General features: G+C 37.2%; 3 protein-coding genes, 3 non-coding genes and 1 pseudogene across 7 annotated transcripts; 2 read left to right on the forward strand and 5 right to left on the reverse strand.

Annotated features, from left to right (window-relative positions):
• Positions 1-14: 14 nt before the first annotated feature.
• On the forward strand, positions 15-2,920 carry LOC113675007 (retinol dehydrogenase 13 pseudogene; annotated as a pseudogene). Its single transcript, XR_016184993.1, has one exon. The product of XR_016184993.1 is annotated as a retinol dehydrogenase 13 pseudogene (transcript).
• A 1,185-nt stretch (positions 2,921-4,105) lies between these two features.
• Positions 4,106-4,244, reverse strand: LOC113675029 (U4 spliceosomal RNA). Its single transcript, XR_003446567.2, has one exon. It is a non-coding gene; the product is annotated as a U4 spliceosomal RNA (small nuclear RNA).
• Positions 4,245-5,260: 1,016 nt separating this feature from the next.
• Positions 5,261-5,399, reverse strand: LOC149048122 (U4 spliceosomal RNA). Its single transcript, XR_016185425.1, has one exon. It is a non-coding gene; the product is annotated as a U4 spliceosomal RNA (small nuclear RNA).
• Positions 5,400-6,527: 1,128 nt separating this feature from the next.
• Positions 6,528-6,666, reverse strand: LOC149048123 (U4 spliceosomal RNA). The gene has a single exon (XR_016185423.1). It is a non-coding gene; the product is annotated as a U4 spliceosomal RNA (small nuclear RNA).
• A 1,958-nt stretch (positions 6,667-8,624) lies between these two features.
• On the reverse strand, positions 8,625-13,778 carry LOC113675022 (cyclin-D1-binding protein 1 homolog). Its single transcript, XM_089201724.1, has 12 exons — positions 13,638-13,778; positions 13,387-13,458; positions 12,764-12,843; positions 12,539-12,620; positions 11,872-11,968; positions 11,536-11,609; positions 11,202-11,278; positions 10,913-11,032; positions 10,346-10,467; positions 9,888-9,948; positions 9,685-9,731; positions 8,625-9,560 (listed from the first exon to the last, which is right to left on the reverse strand). Exons 1-12 carry the CDS (start codon positions 13,711-13,713, stop codon positions 9,440-9,442), a joined length of 1,029 nt encoding a protein of 342 aa, XP_089057850.1. The 5' UTR covers positions 13,714-13,778; the 3' UTR covers positions 8,625-9,439.
• Positions 13,769-19,603, forward strand: LOC113675023 (protein AKTIP homolog). The gene is made up of 9 exons (XM_027191532.2): positions 13,769-14,003; positions 14,351-14,610; positions 15,609-15,673; positions 15,812-15,912; positions 16,653-16,741; positions 17,094-17,192; positions 17,362-17,466; positions 17,961-18,021; positions 18,215-19,603. The coding sequence occupies exons 1-9, from the start codon at positions 13,971-13,973 to the stop codon at positions 18,311-18,313; spliced, it is 912 nt and encodes a 303-aa protein (XP_027047333.2). The 5' UTR covers positions 13,769-13,970; the 3' UTR covers positions 18,314-19,603.
• On the reverse strand, positions 19,222-21,680 carry LOC113675024 (UPF0598 protein CG30010-like). The gene is made up of 3 exons (XM_027191533.2): positions 21,411-21,680; positions 20,868-20,916; positions 19,222-20,693 (listed from the first exon to the last, which is right to left on the reverse strand). The coding sequence occupies exons 1-3, from the start codon at positions 21,549-21,551 to the stop codon at positions 20,206-20,208; spliced, it is 678 nt and encodes a 225-aa protein (XP_027047334.2). The 5' UTR covers positions 21,552-21,680; the 3' UTR covers positions 19,222-20,205.
• Between the last annotated feature and the right edge of the window lie 2 nt (positions 21,681-21,682).

Genomic DNA, 21,682 nt, shown 5'->3' on the forward strand with positions numbered 1-21,682 from the left:
TGTTTCCCCCTACACTTCTTTCGTGCTCTAGCCGCTTCCTGCGTGCTTTACAACAGAACAGAGCACAGTCAAGGCTTCTCTATTTGTTAACTAAAGAATCGTCACGCTGCCTTCCTCTTCCCTTGAGGAAGCGTGACCTTGTAACGAGATTACAGTAAACAAGATGGCGGCACGCTCGGTGGTAATAAGCGCAGTCATTGCGGTGATCGCAGTTCTCTATGGAGGTAGAACATACATTCAAGGACCTCGCTGCCAGAGCAACAGACACATCAAAGGCAAAACTGTGGTTATAACAGGCGGAAATACCGGTATCGGCAAAGAAACGGCGGTAGACTTGGCAACACGAGGTGCGAAAGTAATCATCGGTTGCCGCAACTTAGAGAAAGGCCAGGCGGCAGTGCAAGAGATTCAAACGCGAAGTGGAAACGAAAACGTCTTCGTCGAGAAACTGGAACTTTCATCTTTAGCTTCTGTGAGACAGTTTGCCGATGGAATTCTGAGAAACGAGCCGCGCTTAGACATTCTGATAAACAACGCTGGAGTGATGGCATGTCCTTACCAAATGACTGAAGATGGTCTGGAAATGCAGTTTGGAGTGAACCACATGGGGCATTTTCTCTTAACTTTGCTTCTCCTTGATTTGATGAAACAATCAGGTCCGAGCCGAATCATAAATGTGTCTTCTTTGGCACATAGGTTCGGTAATGGTGTTATAAACTTTGATGATATCAATGCAGAGAAGGATTACGATCCCTTTGCAGCGTATCAACAAAGTAAGCTCGCTAACATACTCTTCACAAGGGAGCTAAGTGTGCATCTCGAGGACACAAACGTGACTGTGAATGCACTCCACCCAGGGTTGGTAAACACAGACATCCAACGTCACTCTTTTATTTCCGGTTTAGTATTTTTTCCACTCCGCTGGTATTTTTTCAAGACTGCAGAACAGGGAGCCCAGACTACTGTTCACTGTGCGGTGTCAGAGGAAATGGAAGGAGTTAGTGGTAAATACTTGGCAGACTGTGCCTTTAGAGACCCCTCTATAGGAGCACAGGATGATGAAGCTGCAAGAAAATTATGGGATATTAGCATGGAGCTTGTTGGTTTAGAGGACCAGGAGATCTAATAGACCTCTAAGTTTGTATGTTTTGTTTACCCATTTCAGGTCATGTGATAATAATCTAAAGTACTGTTTCTCTCAAATTTCCTCTTATTTACTTGCAGATGTATGTATAATTTACAAAAGATAAAGCTGGGAATTCCCTTCAGACCTGAAATGGGTAAACAAACCATAGAAGCTAAAGAGGTCTATTCAGTGAAATGGCTAGTGTGCTATTGTGTGTCAATCTATATGTATTTTTTTTATGGATATGTGAAACAAGGTACAATTAACCCCACAGGAGTAGTGCTCTTTGTCAGTGTCACTAAACATTACTAAGTCAAGATATTTCTGAAATCTCAGTGGTTGGCCAAACGAACATGATAGAAAGTAAAGAAATAGGAAACAAGTTTCTGCTCAAGCTTATAGAAAAAAAAGAGCTTTCAACTCAATGCACATTATATAATAACCTGCATCACACACATTTTGAATGATTCTTACAATATTTTGGAGGACAGCAGACACACTGGTGATGTCAGCATTAATAAATTATTGCTTCTTCATTATATAAAACAAGTAGATTCCATGCTACCGTGGGTCTGTTAAGAAAAATACGGCACAGAAGATGTCAAATGTGGTCATTTTGACATCAGTGACACACTTGGTTGGGCCTCATGTTCCTCTTTTTTTTTCTTACCACATTTTGACATTATCTGTGGTCTATTACTGAACAGGCTCACAGTAACTTGGAATCTATTTATTAAATGCATGGACCTGACCTAAAGGATATTACCATTGATATGAGATTTATCCATAGTGGATCATGTTCCACAACATCATTGTGAAACTTTAAAATCTTAATACCAGAAATATTTATGGAATGGTATTGTGTTTCAAGGAAAAAGAAACACATAGGTGCAAGAAAACTGAACTGCAAACATCAGCACTAATTAGTTTGTGGTTTTGAAGTTTGTTTGTGTGGTTTGAATTGAACCCTTGTAATTGCCTAGTTCACAACTGACTTGTAGTAAAAAAAAATATATTCATTGTGATAATCTCACTTGAGATAAAGACTAAAAGCAGAGAGGCTAAATGAATCAGTCAGTTACAAGTTCAGGGTTTGAGCCAAGTCAGTTGTGGTGTTTTTCCACTCCTTAGTTAGTCCTTCCACTTGCTTGTTGCAAAATGTTAATTTTTTCCACAATCTGTGGTATATCTCTCATAATTTAAGCTCTGAGAGTATGCTGGTAAATCAAACTATATCCCCAGAGAAGATTTATATTTCCATTTATATTAACATTTTTAGGAGAAATCGCTTAATGGTCTTTTGGTTTGTGAGAGATGGGGGCCTTACCCAAGCCTGATTCTCAGACTATCTGAAGTTTCTTTCTCAAATCCTCCCAATGAGTGGAGCAAAGCACTTTTCATAATCTGAGAATCAGGATAAAGGGTAGCCAATTAAAAAGATCATGATATTTTTTATCTAGGTCTTAATAACTGGGTTAAGATTTGAACTATCTAGGACTTGCACATATGAGAATGGTATCCAAAACCATGTGAACACACTTCATAAACCAATACTGACAAATTAATTGATCAATTTTTTCAATATTATTATGATGAGTATATTTATTTCCATGATTTATTTATTGATATGATATGTCGTTGACACTGTTATGATGAACTCTGCAATTCTATAATTGTATCAAATGTATTTTGGGCAAGAAATGGCAATGTGTGGGCTTACTGTTGATCGGTTTTGCGCCAGTGTATGTCTTTTTATACCTTTGTGTCCCTCTATCTTTAATAAATCTACTTTACTCAGAAGGAAACTGATCTTTTCTTAGAAACATTACTTAACTACTCTAAGCTATTATCTCTGTAATCTGGCATCTTTCATATTTTGAAAGCTTTATAGCTAGTGGCAGTGCTACATCCTAACTCCTACCCAAATCATCCCCATCTAATGTCTATTGGGATGAGCATTTTAAATTCCTACTTTTCCCCTCCATTTAAATGAACTAATGAGGTTTAACCTTTGACACGCTAATATTAGTATGCATATTTCCATACTGTTCTCTCAGTGCCTAAGGAGTTGACAGGGTACAAAGGGATACCTAACTCATACCTAAGACTTTCTTAACTTTTCATGGAGTCTAAGTCTGGCAGATCGTTTAATCTTCTCTCGGATTCCTGGTCTCAGTTATATCACGTGCAAGGCTCTCGGATATCACCCCTGAATCAAACGTTAAGGTCACGAGAATAAGGGAAATGATCACCAACTTAAGAAGAACTTGATTGTTGAACAAATTCTCCTTGTCAGCACCTCAAAAAATGTGTAGAAAACAGTACGGAGAGTATACATATTAATAGTGGAGCTCGCGTAGCCCCATGATTATACAAAATAGTAGTAACCCATCAAGCCGATAAAATTTGGACGTACGACCGCACGACCGCACGACCGCACGACCGCACGACCGCACGACCGCACGACCGCACGACCGCACGACCGCACGACCGTACGACCAACCGTACATGGTGCTACTTTTAGCACGCGCGGCCAACTGTACCACGGACACTATCTTATAATCAGTTCTCTACACGGACACGGAGAAGTTGCGAATGAAAATCCATTAATATTACCACGCACTTTATCCATAGTAGGGGCTTTAGTTTTGTTGAAGAGACGTGCGGGAAGAAAAAAAAAATGCGAGCTCCGCTTTTAGGCTTGCCTAAATTTATATATTATCAGGATGTAAAGGGTTAAATGGAAACGATCAAGATGCTGTCTCCGCTGACTGGGGTAAGACGAGTCCTGTGAGCAGTCTCTTGGTTACAAAGTTAGTTAACTACAACCTTTTTTCTTTATAACAAATATTTGTGAGAAATAGTGTTACTGGGAGACCTCTAAGAATCTACGTTTTAAGCAGCCAAGAGCCTGACTTAAGGAAAATGAAGGTCGCCAGTGGTTAGATAGCGCTTAACTGTTCTTTAATCATGTTATGGTCCACTTATGGACCGTCAAAAATTGCAAAACCGACTGTATTTCAAGTCGTCTTGCGGGGTATTGGGAAAAGTTTTCAATCAGCAATAACCGCGCCTCGGTTAAACCTCATTAGCTACGGTAATGCCACTGTGCAAAGCTAATAGGCAAAGTTGAGGAAAGAGGGTTTGTCAGACATTCAGTTGTCTTCCATGTGGTCATAAGTGAATACAATTTACACTGAGTTGCATTGTAGTGCGCATGCCAAGCTTGCATTAATGTCTCTCTCCGGGACTGCTTTTGTTTTGCTTTACTTCGCCCTGTGATTGGTCCAGAAAACTCGCGTCACTCTCTCAACCAATGAGATGCGTATTCCCGCGCTTTAGGTAGTTTACTTCTCTATACTTAAAGTTTTCATTGGCTCTTCAGGTATTTCCTTTCTTCTGATTGGTTGTTGTAATTACCTTGGTCAAGTTGATTTTACGACACCCATTCCAAAAGAGATTTATACTCAAATCGCGATTCTCTTCAGTAATTGGTTAATGACGGCTCTGACTGAGCTACATTTAATTTCGATCCTTGCTGTTTTCATTAACATCTTAGTCAAAAATATTTATTGTGCTATAAAGCTGCACAACATGTTAAAACAAACCAAAAAATTAAAAAATTTAATGGTCATTTAAAAATGTCATCACAACAGAACGAATTAGGTACAATTAGTCATTAGGTTTATTTGTATTCAGCATTAGAGACAATTTTCATTTCAGCATTACAGACGAAGAAACTAGAAAACAAAAGCATTTAGCACGAGCGGCCCAAAAATAGATATCTCTGCAAATATTACAGAAATTACTGTTAATTGTAAATAGTCCTACACGTTAACTAAGTTATTTAAAGAATTGATTCATCTATGTAGATGAACCTGGCAAAAATAAAAATATAAAACTGAAGATATTCAGCCTTAAAACGGTTGGCTAATTTTTGGCACCCTTTCTTGTCCTAAAAACCTTTCTTACAAATACAGCATTACCGTGCAAATCGATTTACAACACGATACCTTGAAAAGCTTACGTACTGAACAGCAGATAGTCCGACTTGAGAAGGGAAAAAAACGCCGGCAATTGGACAGCGCTATCGCGTTAAACTGTCGTTTAAATTTTTCTTAATTTTTGTTGGAGTCCTCGTGTGGACCGTCAAAAATTGCAAAGCCAACTGTATTTCAAGTCGTCTTGCGGGGTATTGGGAAAAGTTTTCAATCAGCAATAACCGCGCCTCGGATAATCCTCATTGGCTACGGTAATGCCACTGCGCAAAGCTGACTAACGATTGTGAGGAAAGAGGGTTTGTTATCCATTTAATGGTCTTCCATGTGGTCATGAATGAATAAAATTTATGTCGCTTAGTAGTGCGCATGTTAAGCTTGCATTTAATGTCTCTATTATCTCCCTACTGGTTTTTAGTAATTAGTAAATATATCATCAGTATTATGTTCAAAGTGCACGCACCGGCGGGATTATTAATCAGCAGTTCGAAACTTATCTCATGATCAACTCGAGTAGATTTTCTCGAGCGCGGGCTGAACTACGACTAGTAATTAGCACACTTTTCGAGAGGGTACAGTTTTATTTTCATCTACAAGTTCCTTTTATGAAGTTATTATTTGGGGTCGTTCATCAATAATGGCTTGAAAAACCGAGGGAAAATTGCTGACTGAGTTAGTGCTTTAAAATCGATCAAATACTCCGCTCGCGCGCGAGAGGTTCAAACGCGCTATAAAATGTCTCAAGTAAAACTGGGGAATAACCAATAACATTCTTCTTTAGGCATTGTCTGTACGTTTCAAAAACCCCAAAGCTTTCCTTGAGCTACGTTGTCGAGAAATTTGTCGTCTCTCGGAACAGATAAATACTGTGCACAAATCTACGGGCATATTTTCTCGCCAAATGAACATTCTAATCACAACAGAACGAATTAGGTACAATTAGTCATTAGGTTTATTTGTATTCAGCATTAGAGACAATTTTCATTTCAGCATTACAGACGAAGAAACTAGAAAACAAAAGCATTTAGCACGAGCGGCCCAAAACATAGATATCTCTGCAAATATTACAGAAATTACTGTTACTTGTAAATAGTCCTACACGTTAAATAAGTTATTTAAAGAATTGATTCATCTATGTAGATGAACCTGGCAAAAATAAAAATATAAAACTGAAGATATTCAGCCTTAAAACGGTTGGCTAATTTTTGGCACCCTTTTCTTGTCCTACAAACCTTTCTGACAAATACAGCATTACCGTGCAAATCGATTTACAACACGATACCTTGAAAAGCTTGCGTACTGAACAACAGATAGTCCGACTTGAGAAGGGAAAAAAACGCCGGCAATTGGACAGCGCTATCGCGTTAAACTTTCGTTTAAATTTTTCTTAATTTTTGTTGGAGTCCCCGTATGGACCGTCAAAAATTGCAAAGCCGACTGTATTTCAAGTCGTCTTGCGGGGTATTGGGAAAAGTTTTCAATCAGCAATAACCGCGCCTCGGATAATCCTCATTGGCTACGGTAATGCCACTGCGCAAAGCTGACTAACGATTGTGTGGAAAGAGGGTTTGTTATCCATTTAATGGTCTTCCATGTGGTCATGAGTGAATAAAATTTATGTCGCTTAGTAGTGCGCATGTTAAGCTTGCATTTAATGTCTCTATTATCTCCCTACTGGTTTTTAGTAGTTAGTAAATATATCATCAATTTCATGTTCAAAGTCCACGCACCGGCGGGATTATTAATCAGCAGTTCGAAACTTATCTCATGATCAACTCGAGTGGATTTTCTGGAGCGCGGGCTGAACTACGGCTGGTAATTAGCACACTTTTCGAGAGGGTATAGTTTTATTTTCATCTAAAAGTTACTTTTATGAAGTTACTAGTTGGGGTCACTCATCAATAATGGCTTGAAAAACCGAGGGAAAATTGCTGACTGAGTTAGTGCTTTAAAATCGATCAAATACTCCGCTCGCGCGCGAGAGGTTCAGACGCGCTTTAAAATGTCTCAAGTAAAACTGGGGAATAACCAATAACATTCTTCTTTAGGCATTGTCTGTACGTTTCAAAAACCTCAAAGCTTTTCTTGAGCTACGTTGTCGAGAAATTTGTCGTCTCTCGGAACAGATAAATACTGTGCACAAATCTACGGGCATATTTTCTCGCCAAATGAACATTCTTAAACGACTGCTCAATTCATACAGAAACTAATATTTCCATGGGAAATCAGTGGAATGACTTATTAGATGCAAGTTACTCTTTTAGTTAACATTCTGAAAAATTTCATATGAAACGTGCGCCCGTACAAAGAATTCCGAAAAGAAAAATTCCGACTCCTTAACTGTACAACTTGGCAATAATTTGTAAAGACTCCATAAGGTATTCAATTTTCGCATCCTTGGATGTCCTAAAGGAGAATTTGAAAACTATCAAGAGCTAGCTATTTGAATTAGTGATGATTTCCTTTAATGTCATGATCTTAATGTGTGATTTGGTAGTGAACTGAAACGAGAAATTGGATGTAAGACACCACTGAGGGTTCAAGGGTTGAGCGCAGGCAAACGCCTTTTGATAATCTTTTTGGTCAACATCTTTTAACTTCCTCCAGTAAGGTTATGATAATCCAGTGGAGCAAGTTTGACCCTCACTCTACTGAATCCGAGATTAAAGCTGAGTTTTTCAACGTTTACTTCTTCTGCATAATCATGAAATCCCTCCTATCTGTAACTGCGCATGTGCTTTTTTATTCTCACTAGAAAATTTCCAACGATCATTTAGCATTTTTCAGCTCTTCTCTTCAGAATAATCAGAAATTAAGAAATCACATAATCATTCAGGTTTCATCATACTTGGCAGAGAACAACTTTCAAGTTGGCAAAAAGTCATTTTCAAAACCAACGCGATTTTCCTTTGGATCTGATCAATTTTGAGGACAAAATCTACCGCACGAACATAGGAAATGCAAAAAAATTTGCACACAAAGGTTTGATAAAGTCGGCAAATATTTTGAAAAAAAGTTAGGGCATCTGCCACAGATGGGCCTTGTAAATCGATGGTGAATCGAATTGGAAACCTCATTAACCCTTTAAACCCTTAGAGGGACTAGCATCAAATTTCTCCCCACACTATCACCCCTGAATCACACATTAAAGTCATGAGAATAAAGGAAACGATCACCAACGAAAGAATATTTTGATTGGAAACCAAGTTCTCCTTTTCAGCACCTTAGGAGATGTATGAAAGGCAGTATGGAGAATATAAATACTGATTTTAGGGTGTCAAGGGTTAATCCAGGGAGTTACCGCTGTGTCAGGTTTGCCTTCCGCCGACACACATTAAGTATCAATGTCATGCACCGCTGACCTCTTTATCGGTCAAGTTTTGATTCAATCGGTTTCCATGAAACGCATACACAACAGAAGATAACAGACTATACAGAGGGATGAAATCACCTCTCTGCAATGTATTAAGGATAAAAAAAAAAAAGCAGGCCAGGGTCTGTTTTTCTCTTCGAAGATACAGCCAAAATATCTCCAAGTCTTTTATTCACAATCCGTGTTAATCAATCTTCATCTCCTTGTTCATATTTATTAAATTCCAACGTCTTGGATATTTTCCTTCTTTGGCATACAGTTACTTCAATATTTTTAGCTATTTCAGGGAAATTTCACAGTGATATTAAAATGACTTGCACATCCTCCACGCAGCTCATTTCTGGGCGTTAGACTACAAGTCCTTCTGGGAATCAGTGTCGGCGCAATGAACGAAACTGAGCAAACTGTTGCACCTCTCTGGATTTCAAACGGCAGTTAAAAGGAAATTACACATGCTATTTCTCTCCTACGTTGCGTTCGTGTGAGCTGTTTAGAATGAAGCACATTTCGACTAAATGTCGTAAAGCCAACGCCGAAGCAATCGCAATGACCAATTAGAAAGAGGAGTACATCCTAAGGAGCCAATAATTCAAGCAAACTGTCTAAAGCGCGGGAAAACGCGAGTGACCAAGCTGCGACTAGTTTTAGTCTTGAATCTGATTGGTCGAAGGAGTGGGCGAATTTGCTGGACAAATCGCTGAGTATTACCTACGTAAATGAGGGTGAGGCGCCATAAAAATGCTGATTAATTAAACAAAAAGTATTTTTTTACGGTTTCATGACAAATTCCAAGTTAATAGATTCAAACTCAAGATTTTGAGTTCTTGTGATTCATTATTTTTGCGACTTGACTAGCAACGTATTCATAAGCTCCTCTGCTTATTTGAACCATGTCCGTTAGTTAACATGTCTTAATTACATTTTGCTGGAAGTTCTTGAAGGTCATGTATTCGTCTCTTCTAGCTCGTGGAGAACACTTGTAACCTTGTTCATATTATGGTCTATTGCCTTGGTTAGAAAGTCGAGCCAAGAGGAGTCTGAGTCCAGCGTAAAATGAGAATCCCTGAACAAAAATAATATACGAAAGTAAAAGTCAGCGATATGAGCCGCATCGATTCTTGCCCGGGTTGAAAATGTTTTTTTGACCAATTAATCCAGAAACACCGTAATCAAGTTTTACTCCTTACCTAGCTTTGTTCAGTATCTCTTTTAACTGGTCAGACAGCTTAGTGGCCTGTAATTGCATGAAGTACATACATTAGTAACTGGTCAGACAGCTTAGTGGCCTGTAATTGCATGAAGTACATACATTAGTAACTGATCAACAGGCCACAAGACTTGGAAACAGGACAAAGGAGAAAGTCGAGATTTTACATAAACATTGACTTACTGATTCGGAAACATTGTGATGATTCATAGGACTGTAAAGACTCATGACCACATCGTCAACACTGACACAAAGAAAAAAAAGTTATTTACATTTACTATTTAATCTCTAAGATCTAAAACGTAATTCTTTCCTATAGCTAACATATATTTCCCTTTAAAATAGTGTGGAGATTTTGGTGTCCCATCAAGGCAGAAAATTCACTGGGTTGTGTCCTCGTGTACCGGTACACAAAGGAAGGAAACATTAACGAACTGCGTCATAACTCCATGTATGGTTATGAAAACAAAAGGAATTCCCTCGTGTACCGGTACACCAGGACAGCCCCATTCACTGTTTGCCACATTGAAAAAAAGGGAAATTTTTTTACTTTGTGGTAACTTTCACCCTAAGGAGCCATTTACTTGATGCTAAAAAAAATATTTGGTTCATGTACACTTAAATATTAAATGTCCATTCACCTTGAACTAGTTCTCTGGATTTCATCTGCCATTGAATCAAGTTGCTGAATATTTTCCACTGATGTGACTTGACCTGAAGTTTGAATAGCGCTGGAAATTTTCTTTAGACAAGACCTACACGCCTGAAACATGAACCAAACTTTTGTTAGAAGATAATGGACAGATGGATATTGAAGAGGCTTACCTACATTAGACAGTCATTCAGTCAATCAATCAGTCCACTGAGTAACCACTCATCAGTTAGTGAGTCAACCTGTAAAACAGTCATGTGATTGAAACCATCTGTTAGTTTGTCAGTTAAGCAGCCAATCAGCTCAGCAAGTAGTCAGTTGGCAAGCCAGCAGGCCAACCAGCTAGTGTGTCAGTCACTCAGTAAGTTGGTTGGTAAGTGAGAGGATGAATGAGTAAGTCATTCATTTGTCAGTCAGTCACTCAGTAGGTTGGTTGGTAAGTGAGAGGATGAATGAGTAAGTCATTCATTTGCCAGTCACTCAATCAGTCAGTCAGTCAGTCAGTCAGTCAGTCAATCTATCAAAAAAAATCCATTTGTAATTCAACATTGCATACCTTGACAAGCCCTATACAAGGGGGAACCAATAATTTATCTTCACTTGACCAACCATCTTTGTTTATTGCATTATCATCTTCATCACAATCATTTTCTTGACATCCATTACATTTTTGAGCCTAAAAGCAGAGGAAAACCTACCAAGTAAAATTAATTCAATTTGGCTACAGATGTGATTGAAGTCATTTGCAACAAGCAGTGGAAAATTTTCTGTTTTTGTTTTAAGGTTCGTATAAAATTGAACTGATCGCAACGAAGCAGATTCAATAAAATCAAACTTGTAAATACCTCATTTAACTCAGTGAGGGCATCTTTGATCAACTCTGAACTTGAATGAAATACTTGTAAAACTGCATGTTTGTCATCTGCAAAAAGTTCCACCACAAGGGTTCTTTAGTGCGCATCAATAGCATTAAGTGACTAATCATAACTGATGATAGAATAATCCATTTTGTTCCCTCTCTTTAAAATTCAAAGTGCTCATGGGTCAATGTGTGGTCTTCTCTACAGCAGATAAGGCAGTTGTTCTGACAGTTTTGCAGACAGCCCACAGTGTATCTTTTGGTAAATTACTGACTTTCCACAAGCTTTTTAATTTAAGTTTTCTTTTTAAATTTCTTACCTGCTGGAAGGTGTTGAAAACCATCACAATGTTCCCACAAAGTTCCTGTTGATTTTGTCTTTGCACTGGCAACACTGCCCAACAAAACAAGTGTTAATTTAAACTTAACTGAAAATCTTGCATACGGCCTCCTCATTGATTTAAATTTAACCAATCTTCACTGTTTACTTTTGGTCTCAGTATTCAAATGGTGGATAACGCTATCCACTTGATAAATCTCTATCCAGTGGATAGAACAGAATGAATGTTTTGTCAATATTTGCTTGCTGAATGGCAATTTTGTTTGAACATTGTCATGTGTACTTTGAACAACTGAACCTAGACTTGCTACATCACCTTGAACAGCCTTCCTTGATAAACGAAGCAGCAAGAATTTGACAGTCGTCCACCACAGTCAGAACAGATTCCTGAAGTTTCTTATAAAGATATTTCCCTAAAATAGTGTGGTAAGACTCTGTACTTGAATTTTGACAGTTAAACCTCATAATCCACTTCATGAACCACAAAAGTAGTCCTCAGTATCAGTATCAGACAGGGTTGTTCAAAGGGCAGATAACTCAATCCAATAGATAAATTGCTATCCAGTGGATAAATGTAAACAAAATGTATTGCACTATCCAATGGATAGAGATTTATCCAATGGATAGCCTTATCCACCCTTCAAACAACTGGGGCCTGATTGTCAGCACAGTGATGTTTGAATTAAGAAGCCTGAGGCAGAATCATGACTGGGTTATTGTTTAAACTAAAGTTCTTAGGCAGGACACTTAACTATCACAGTGTCTAACTCCAACTAAGAGTGTCACTGAATGCCAAAAAACTATTTGACAAAGCAAATGAGTCACTTAAGGGTGACAATCTGATGGACATTCATCCTTTGTAGGAGAAGTAGTGATACTACTATTCACTTCATGACAGTGAATATGATGAAAGTTCTAGATGTAATGGGCCATTGTTTCATTAACTTGCTAGTTCAGGTGTTAACCAATATTATAAAATTTACCTTGGGATATTGGTAAAGAACGAAATATTGTCAACATGGCCACAACTGATGTCTCAAATCCAGTCAAGAGGCATTGTAGTTCCTGAAAAAGGGAGCATTTTAATGAGGCAAGTTTTAACAATAGTTGGCTTGATCAATAAACTGGTCTAAAAATGATTTAAAAGTATCCTTAAGCAAGACCTTAAAAAAAAAAAAACATTTCTAGCTTGTTTGATATAGACTCACATCAACTGATGGTACTGGAGGCTTTGAAAAGGAAATGGTCAGTTTAGTTGCTTCTTTAGAAACAGCCCTGAAGGTCATGCCTGAAGGAAAAGAGCGTAAAATAGCATTAAAGACTCTCCCAGGAATACAAGGTGGGAAAGAGGGAACACCCCTCCCAGCCACAGAAATCTAAACTGCAGAGAAAGAAAGGGCATCCATGATTGATATTTTCTCAAGTATTCACTGTGCGTGCCAGTCATGCGACCCTAACAAACCAGAAGAGCAGTTCTATAATCATGTATGCATGGGTTGCAGTCCAATTTTTGCACAGCCCCCACTCTGAAGATACCCAATGTGTTTCCTTATATCCTTTACCAATAATTATAAAACCCACGCTGAGGACCTTTTGTGTAAATATTCGTAAAAATACCACCTTAGTTGAAACTAGTGGATGGCCACAGATTTTAATGACCTCATTTATTTGATCAATCCAACAGGCAGCAGAAACCAGGGAGAGAGAGAGAGGCTTTAACTGGTGTGCTTCATCAATCACATAATGAGCTGATTGTACTGATGACAGAAATGATTATGATGATGATGATGATAGGAACATCCTCTGTTATGTAAAATAAAATCTAAATCACCTAGTTTCATCCAAAATTCTTCCAGAGAGAAACTCAACTCCAAGTCCTCCATCACTTGTCCTAAGCTTCCCTCTGTATTGAACACAAAGAGGAGAAGTAAGATTCTAGTTTTGATAAGAAAACTACAGTTGAACAGATAGATAGATTTTAGACAAGTCACTTGTACAGCTAGCAGCATGGAAGGACTAATCGTCATCGTAATAGTTTCACGAAAAAATTAGGATGTTGCAAAGTAAAAATTCCAAGCGAACCTTTTATTTTCTCGGCACAAAGTCCAAGAGTGTCCATCAGAGACTGCAGAACCTCTTCAATTCCAGTAGCCGCCATTTTGAAAATTCCCGTTTAATTACGGGAGTTTCCGAGTGTTGCCGAGAATTGTAAAACACGTGACTTTGGATTTCAACATGGCCGCTGCGAGATCGCTATAAATATTCATGATTTTGAAGAGTGATTCGGAAACTAGAGAAGCATCTCTTAAATGGAATGATAATTCATAATGACAAGTAGACGTTTGAAGAATCGCATAATTTTATGTTGATACCCTGAGGAGAATGTTTTCGAACGCTTCGAGGAATCGGTGAACGATGTTAAACGTTACTCACCAGCTTAGGAAGAAGGTAAAACTGTAACATTGCTTTATCGAAAGCGGCTGAAATATAGCTTAAGAGTTTTTAGATTTGCGAGAGAGTTTTGTTTACTATGATAGCATTGCACGCATGCCATCCTAACGTAGATCGTGTTACGAGTAAGTAGAGTGAAACCTTAACTTGTTTCGAGTGTAATTTAACTGACCACAGACCCGTGAACAACTGTTACAAGTTACAATACATCCGTCCTAAAACGATAGCAATGGTTGTCAAACCATATTATGTTCACGTTGTCGTGTTAACTGTCACAGATAAGCTCCAATTTCGGGACTTACTAGACTTATCCCATTTCCATTTCCTAATTCTCTTCTGAATAGCTCTTTCTGGGAGAAATCGATGATAAAACCGACAAGGTAAAAGATAGAAGTAGCTCGAAAACGAACGAGATGCAGACTTCTGGACTAGCAGAAGACAATTCACCAATAAACAAGCGAAAGTCTTTGCCGGCTGTGCCATCTCCAGAGGAAGAAAAGTCGATGAATTTATCGGTTGCAAAGCAGAGATCACCAACAGCTAATCCTACTCAGGTGAAGGCGTATGGGCCATATTTCCTCGAGTACACGCTAATGGCGGAATAGTAAGTTTTCGCTATTACTTTAATTGCATTATAATCGTGTGCACAATGCGTGAGTTTTGACGCCGTGAATAATTTACACGGAGCTGACAAATGTAAGTCTTATCAACTTACATGTTTATAAAATATTTCACTAATTGCTTTAGCTAGAGATTCAAATTCCTTCAGATTCCCTTTATGTATTGGTGTCTGGGCGCTCATTATATTTAGCTCTTGACCATCACAAATGAAGCTTGACTGTTAAAGCGATAAGCATTCAATGTAGCAACATGGGGTCTTTGCACCGTATGAACTTTTATGATCTTACAGTTAAAATTGGTGAATTACAATTTTCAATGATATGGTTTGACCATAAATTTATTACGATGGGAATGCAGAACTTAAGAAGCAAACTTAATATCCTTTAGAACTTTTATGGTGTTTTCATCATTCTGGCTCTGGTTGTTTAAAGGTTGTATAATGCTATTCACCAGATAAATCTATCGCATGGTTATGTTCTTTCACTCATTTACTGAATAGTCTTATCTGCCCTTTACACAACTGGGCCCTCCGTAATGTGATATAAGTGGTATTTGTATAGGGGAGGGTTAATTGAAGCACAAAGCATATAATATGAGGAGAGGCTATGGTGAAGTCTCTGCACAGCTGGGCAACACTCTTGATGGTTCAAATGAAGTTTCATTCCAATTACAGGACAAAAGGTTTCTGAAAAAGGTGTTAATAATGTTTTGAGTAATTCAGTCACAGTAGAATGTTTGAATACTTAGGCTAGTTATTTTTCAAAGAAAAAAAAGAACCATAAAACTTTTGGAAATAATAATTCATATTATTTGTGTGCATTCATAGTGTTCAAAACATTCAAGTCCAAATGAAAACCTGACAACTATATCAGCCATGAAAGTGTGACAAAACACATGTTGTATCTCATTTTTAATGTTTATTTTGGTTTTAAATCTGTGATCCTTGCATTAATCAAGTGGCTTATCTCATCCTCTTCACAGCAATCAGCTTAGAAGTCAAAGACTCCCAGGTGTTTATGTCCTTCCAGCTGCCAAGTCTCCTCTCAGTAAGGATTTGTTATTATTTCATTTAAAACATGGTTTACCACAGTCTTTTTTGTTCTTTGCTTGTAATAAAACAAACAACATCTTTCTTGCTTGGAAACCTACAGCAACTTATCTGTTTCTTATGTCTACTCTTTCAGTATGGTTTGGAGTTATTTTTATCAGGATGGGCTCTTACCAAGATGGTATATTCAAGTTTGTCATGAAAATTCCAGAAAATTTCCCAGATGGAGACTGTCCTGTAAGTAAATAACCATCCAAACATCATACAGCAAAAACAAGTCATTAAATACTCTAGCAATAATTGGTGATGTATTAAATGAAATAATTCCACAGAGCTGTTCATTTAATTTATTTAGTTTGTTTTGGGGGCATTTGGCCACAAGTTTCCCTTAGAGTCTTTTTTTTCTGGGCATAGATTGATTATTAACCATTTCTGACTACAGTACTATACAGGCTGAATTACTTGCAGACCAAGAAATCACTCTTATTTCTGGCATGTGGGGATGCATGGTTGGAAAATAAATGCTCTGCAAAGTCATTTTACTGCTCTTCAGGGACTTGGAAATGAATAATTTATCTCTCACTTACTACTTTTTCTCTGTCTGTACAGTTAGTTATGGACTAAGTTTTTTCTGCTTGGATTTATGTGCAAAGTATAAAAGGCATAAAGCTGAGTGGAAAAAAATGAGTCTCCATAACTTACAATAAGGACTGAGAAATTGAGTTTGTGGGCTCAATTTGAGGGGGGAGATGTAACAAAGGGCTGTGCTCTTGCAGTGGACAGAAGCCACAGGTGACTGTCTTTTTTCCCTGTGCTGTTTGTGTCTATGAGAGCTGAGAACCTCAGATTTATGAGACAGGAGTCTTGAGGCACCTAACTTTTCTTCTCAGAGCGTAGTTGGGGACTGAAAATTTGCTGTTTAATTGATTTGCAAACATTGTGTGCTTTATTAAAATGTAAAACATTTTTTTTCACAGAGTGTTGTATTCAAGCCCCCAGTTTTTCATCCTGTTGTAAATTTGGAGACTGGAGAATTAGATGTTAAGCGAGCTTTTCCAAAGTGGAGGTATTGCATCTTTTTTTGGATGAGGGGGAGGGGGGTGGGGAGGGTGTTGGGTGTTTTTGGAAATTGTTGTCAGTTGAAAGAAAATCTTTGATACACAAAAGAGACAGGAATGAACCCAAAAGGGAGCAAGGATAGTGAAGATTCACAAATAGAAAAATGTGAAAAATTCTGGCTAAGTACTTCTACATAGTTCTGATCTAGTTAATTATTATGCACCTTCAGTCTATGAACTGCAGTTTGCAATGTATCAACTTAGGTGATCAGTTGATCAGGTGAAAGTGTCCCAAAAACTGTTTTTATTTTTCTTCTTCTTCTCTTTCCTTTTTTTTTTTTAATTTTTTTTTATTTTAAGGAGAAACATAAATCACTTGTGTCAAGTGTTGCTGTATGCTAGAAGGATATTTTATAAAATTGATTTGAAGAATCCACTTAATCCTGAAGCTGCCAACTTGTGAGTACCAGTCCTCCTCTTCTTCTCTATGTATTTACTTACAACTGTGTGTAAGATAAAACTTTGATTTCAAATTCTTGCAGTATTTTTTCCCAACATTTCTAACTGTGTTGAAGATTATGATAAGTTGTGAAGGCCATTTGCAAAAGTCTTTTTTTTTCTCTCTCAGGTATGAAAATGATAGAGATAATTTCAAACAAAAAGTTAACATGTCACTGAGAGCTTGCCTTAATGAGCTTCATTTACCTCTAGCAGATGACCCTCATGCAATTAGGTGGGTGGAGCTTATTATCTTTTATACAAGTACCAATGTGTATGGTTCAGTGTTGGCAAAATGTAATCTAAGGCAATAGTGACCCAAATCATTTTGGCTGTCAAGTCACATTTTTCTAAATTTCTTTAGCAGAAAAAACTCACTTGATACTGTTGAATGGTGGATAAAATTCCAGTCAACAGTAGTTTTTGAAGAACTACAGTTTTAGTGGTAAATTTAAATTGTTTTTAATGTGGTCAATAGTGTCCAGTGGAACATGCATTTGATTGGGAGCATGGGTCATTGGTTTTCAATAAAATCAGTTGTACATAGTCAATCAATCAATCTGTTGATCCATCAATCGGTTGATCTGCCTGTGATATGGTCAGTCAGGTCGGGGGGGGTAAACAATGTTGGAATGATTTAATAAGGACTGAATATTCCAAGACTAGGAAATCACATGGACATTGAATAAATGTAAAAGGTTTTTTTGTGTTTATGTTATGTTCAAACAGGTTTGTTGAACTTAGCCCCGACCAGCATGATGAGATAAAGAATCAAATTATTGATATTCAGGTAGAGTAGCAAGTTTTTTTCCTCCATTTTACATTATTAATTATAACTAATGTTGGGCCAGTCTGGCTGATTTTGCATGCAAAACATTGTACATTTAGCAAATCAGTCTTGACCAAAAACCATAGGTTGATTATTGTGGGTGTTTATTGTAACAGTTTTTGTTTATTGTCACTGCTTGTTTACATCTCAACAGAGTAAACCAGAAAGTCTTCCTACAGCCAATGCACACAAGTCTGGTTTATCATGGATGAAGAAAGGTTCCAATCAAATTTTTAGCAAGCAGGAGAGCTAGCACAATGATGTAGTCTACCAGATGGAAATATGTAAATAACCAGACAAACACACACTGTACAGGAGTTCCAGATTTTTTTTTATGTTTCTGGGTTTTCATAGGAAAAACAGAAGATAGATTAGAGAGTGTATAAGAATAGAATTATTTGAACTCTTAACAGTGCCTTGGGAAAAATGCTTGCAACTTGATTAAAAAAGATCAACATTTTCTTCACAGCTATTTTTAGTGAAAACTGACTTAAATAGTTCAAAGCAAGTCTTGTGACTTCCAGTCTCTGCTGTTACTAGTAAATCTCTTGCATTGAGGTTATCTTTTCACTTGAAGTCTTTCACATTAGTGGTCAATGGTCTGGGTGTATGTCTAGAGGTCATTTTAACAGTAGGTGATTGGTTTTATTGTGTTTCATGTCCAAAGGGAATATTTCAATGATTATTATAAGTAATAATTAAAAGTTATAAATTTAGTCACAAGGAGATGAAAGTTGAGGTTGATTAAGTGACATTCAAAGAAAACCATCTTTTGTGGATGAGACATTGATGTTGGACATCAACTGTGTTTCAATGTTGTGAATTTGCTAGTGAGCACAGGTATGACAAACTTAGATCACATTCAAACACAAAGTAAAGATTATCATGACTTCCAAAAAAAGTTGGATAAGGTTGCCTGAATCTCTTGTATCAGGTTATGGTAGCTTTGACCAATGATAGGATGTTCCTTTTTTTGATAAACCACAGGTAATGAGCCTGTGAATTTCTGGTAGTAAAAGCAAAGAATAAAGTGAACCTCTGACTGCAGCCCTCATTGCTGTTCATGAGCTAAAATGAGGGTTGTTGTTTTTTTTTTAAGTGCTCTTTTTCATCCCAACAAAGTATCTTTTCTTTAAACTAGAAGTGCAGACTAAGAACAGGTCATATTTATATTTTTCATATTTGCAAAAATCCCTCAAGGCACAAAGTTATTGTTAATTGTAACTTTGAATCCATTTCTCTTTCCTGGCCACTCCTGGCTTATATTTAATAAATGGAAAATGGAAATTCAAGGGTCAGTTCACAGGAAGGAGTAATTTAGTTTTTAATGTCTTACTTTGAGACTTTGGAGAAGAAATATGAGTAACTGCCACATTTGAAAATCAAAAGGTCCAGCAAGCAGGCCCAGCAAGCAATTATATGATCAGTTTTTCATTGTGACATTAATGGCTATGTATCATTTAAGAAATAACAAAAACTGTAATTTTTATCTCTGTAATATACTGAAATTATGAATAAAATTAAATGAATTTGTGTATGGCCATTGCTTTTGTAGAGGTTTCAACTTAAGAGTCCGATAATTCAACTTTTCTGTTTTTCCTTCTCATGAAAATATTAAACCCACATTTATTATGATTATCTTCATTAAAATATTGTTTTTGTCATCAATGTCATTGTCTTAAAGATCTAAGTGTAAACAATAATAAATAAAAAAAAAGTTCTACACCACAAGGTGACACTCATTCCACTTACTCACAAGGCATTTTACTTAGCGAGTGTTTTACTCTCATTAGGTTTTAGTAAGCTTGAGAGTATCTGCATTCAGGTAAGTTTTGTATTACCCTGTTGTGAAGTGTAAACACAACCTGACATTTCAGGAATGTTGGATGTCTACCACCGAAGATAAACATGGGTCTATTTTACGGCTTTAAACTAAGAAAATAATTAATCCCCCTTTTTTTTTTTTTTTTTTTTTAATACTACACAGTTATAGCCAAAAGGCCTGTGCCATGACAAGGTCAATAGATTAGAGCACAATTCTGCTCTTTTGTAGCCTTAATCACAAATGAAATGTAACTGTATTGCAAAAAAAAAAGGTTTTGCCAGTTGACAGGACTTGCTGTTTCACATATCTAAATTAAGTTGTCACTGTGATTTTCTTTTTCTAAGTTCCTCCACCTCAGCGGACCTTAAATAGTTCCAAACTGAATTGTCCAATTCATGGCAAATTCCTTTCCAGTTGAAATGTGTTGGAGGATCATTTTCTTGGTTTCCTTTTTGATATTCAAAGTGGGGACTTAGTTCAATAGCAAGACTTGACTTAATAAGTGCCACACCACCAACTTTCTCTGGTCCTGGGTGATAAATTCTTCCACTCTCAGGAAGCATGCAGACCTTTTCTGGTTGAAATGGGAATGTAAGTGTTTCTCCGATTCCACTGTAAGTCAAAAGTCCAGGTGATCTACGGCCACCATCTGCATCTTCTATAATGGTGGCAAAAACAACAGGCACATCATCACAACGGATGTAGTTCATTTCAAGACCACAGGGTGAAATGAATGGGAAGTCTTCCTCAAACCTTGAAGTTTTGTTTTGCTTTAGTCTCTTGAAGAAAAATTTAAGAAACTGCTTGTCTGAAAATTAATAAATTCAAAGTGAGTCAATTGAGAAGAAACAATCCATAATGAACTAAGTAAACAAAGAAGTTAATATGGAAACTTGAATTTCAACCAGACTTTAAAAAAATAACAAAATGAAATGAAGACAAAACAAAACAAAATAAACAGACTGGATCTTGCTATAGTTACCTTTAAAACAGGTGATAAAGTTTTTCACTTTTGTGTCATCAAGAAACAACTGAAAGAGAGCAACAAATCTTTAGTATATTTCACCATAGTTCATGAAGGTTTTATTATACCTGTAAGTCAAGGAAACATTGGTTCATATAACACCTGAACTGGCTGAAGAATGAAAGTGACAATCAATTTCACAACTACACCCCTCTTCGGTCATATTTACTGTATGGGGGAGAGGTTTTAGACGAAATTACTTCAAACAGCTGACATATCTTTTTGTAAATTTCAGCAAAATCTAAGCTCCTAAATAAATGAAATCTATGTAAATACAAAAACTAATCCAATTCATATGCATGCAAGTCAACTAATTAACGGTCAACTTCGATCAGTGACCTGAAGTACACTATTTTCTAATGAGTGTCACACAACTGAGTCTGTAGTTTTCGACTGCAGTGTGTTCCACTGATGTAATCTTCATGAGGTATGGTTGGAAGACTTGAATCAAGAGTGAAAATGAAAAAAAGAAAACAGCTTCATGAAAAAAATTGGTAATACCTGCCCCTGATGGTCAATGTAATAAAAGTACTCTCGCACTTTCGGTGAAGGAGATTGACCTTGGACATACGACACAACATGACGTGATACAGCAAACTGACGGTTCTGGAACGCACATCCACGCCTGAACAGGACAAACATCTGGCTGTCAGTTCCTCCTTGGGTGAAGTTCAAGTAAGAGAGTAATTCAGTTCCGTAAGGCAAGACATACGAGCAATGTTACGTAACTAGCAAGACTTTACTGGGATGTGCAAGCTGTCGTTTTGTTTTGG

This window comes from Pocillopora damicornis, chromosome 3 (assembly GCF_964200805.1).
Source record: "Pocillopora damicornis chromosome 3, jaPocDami1.2, whole genome shotgun sequence".
Taxonomy (NCBI): Eukaryota; Metazoa; Cnidaria; class Anthozoa; order Scleractinia; family Pocilloporidae; genus Pocillopora; species Pocillopora damicornis.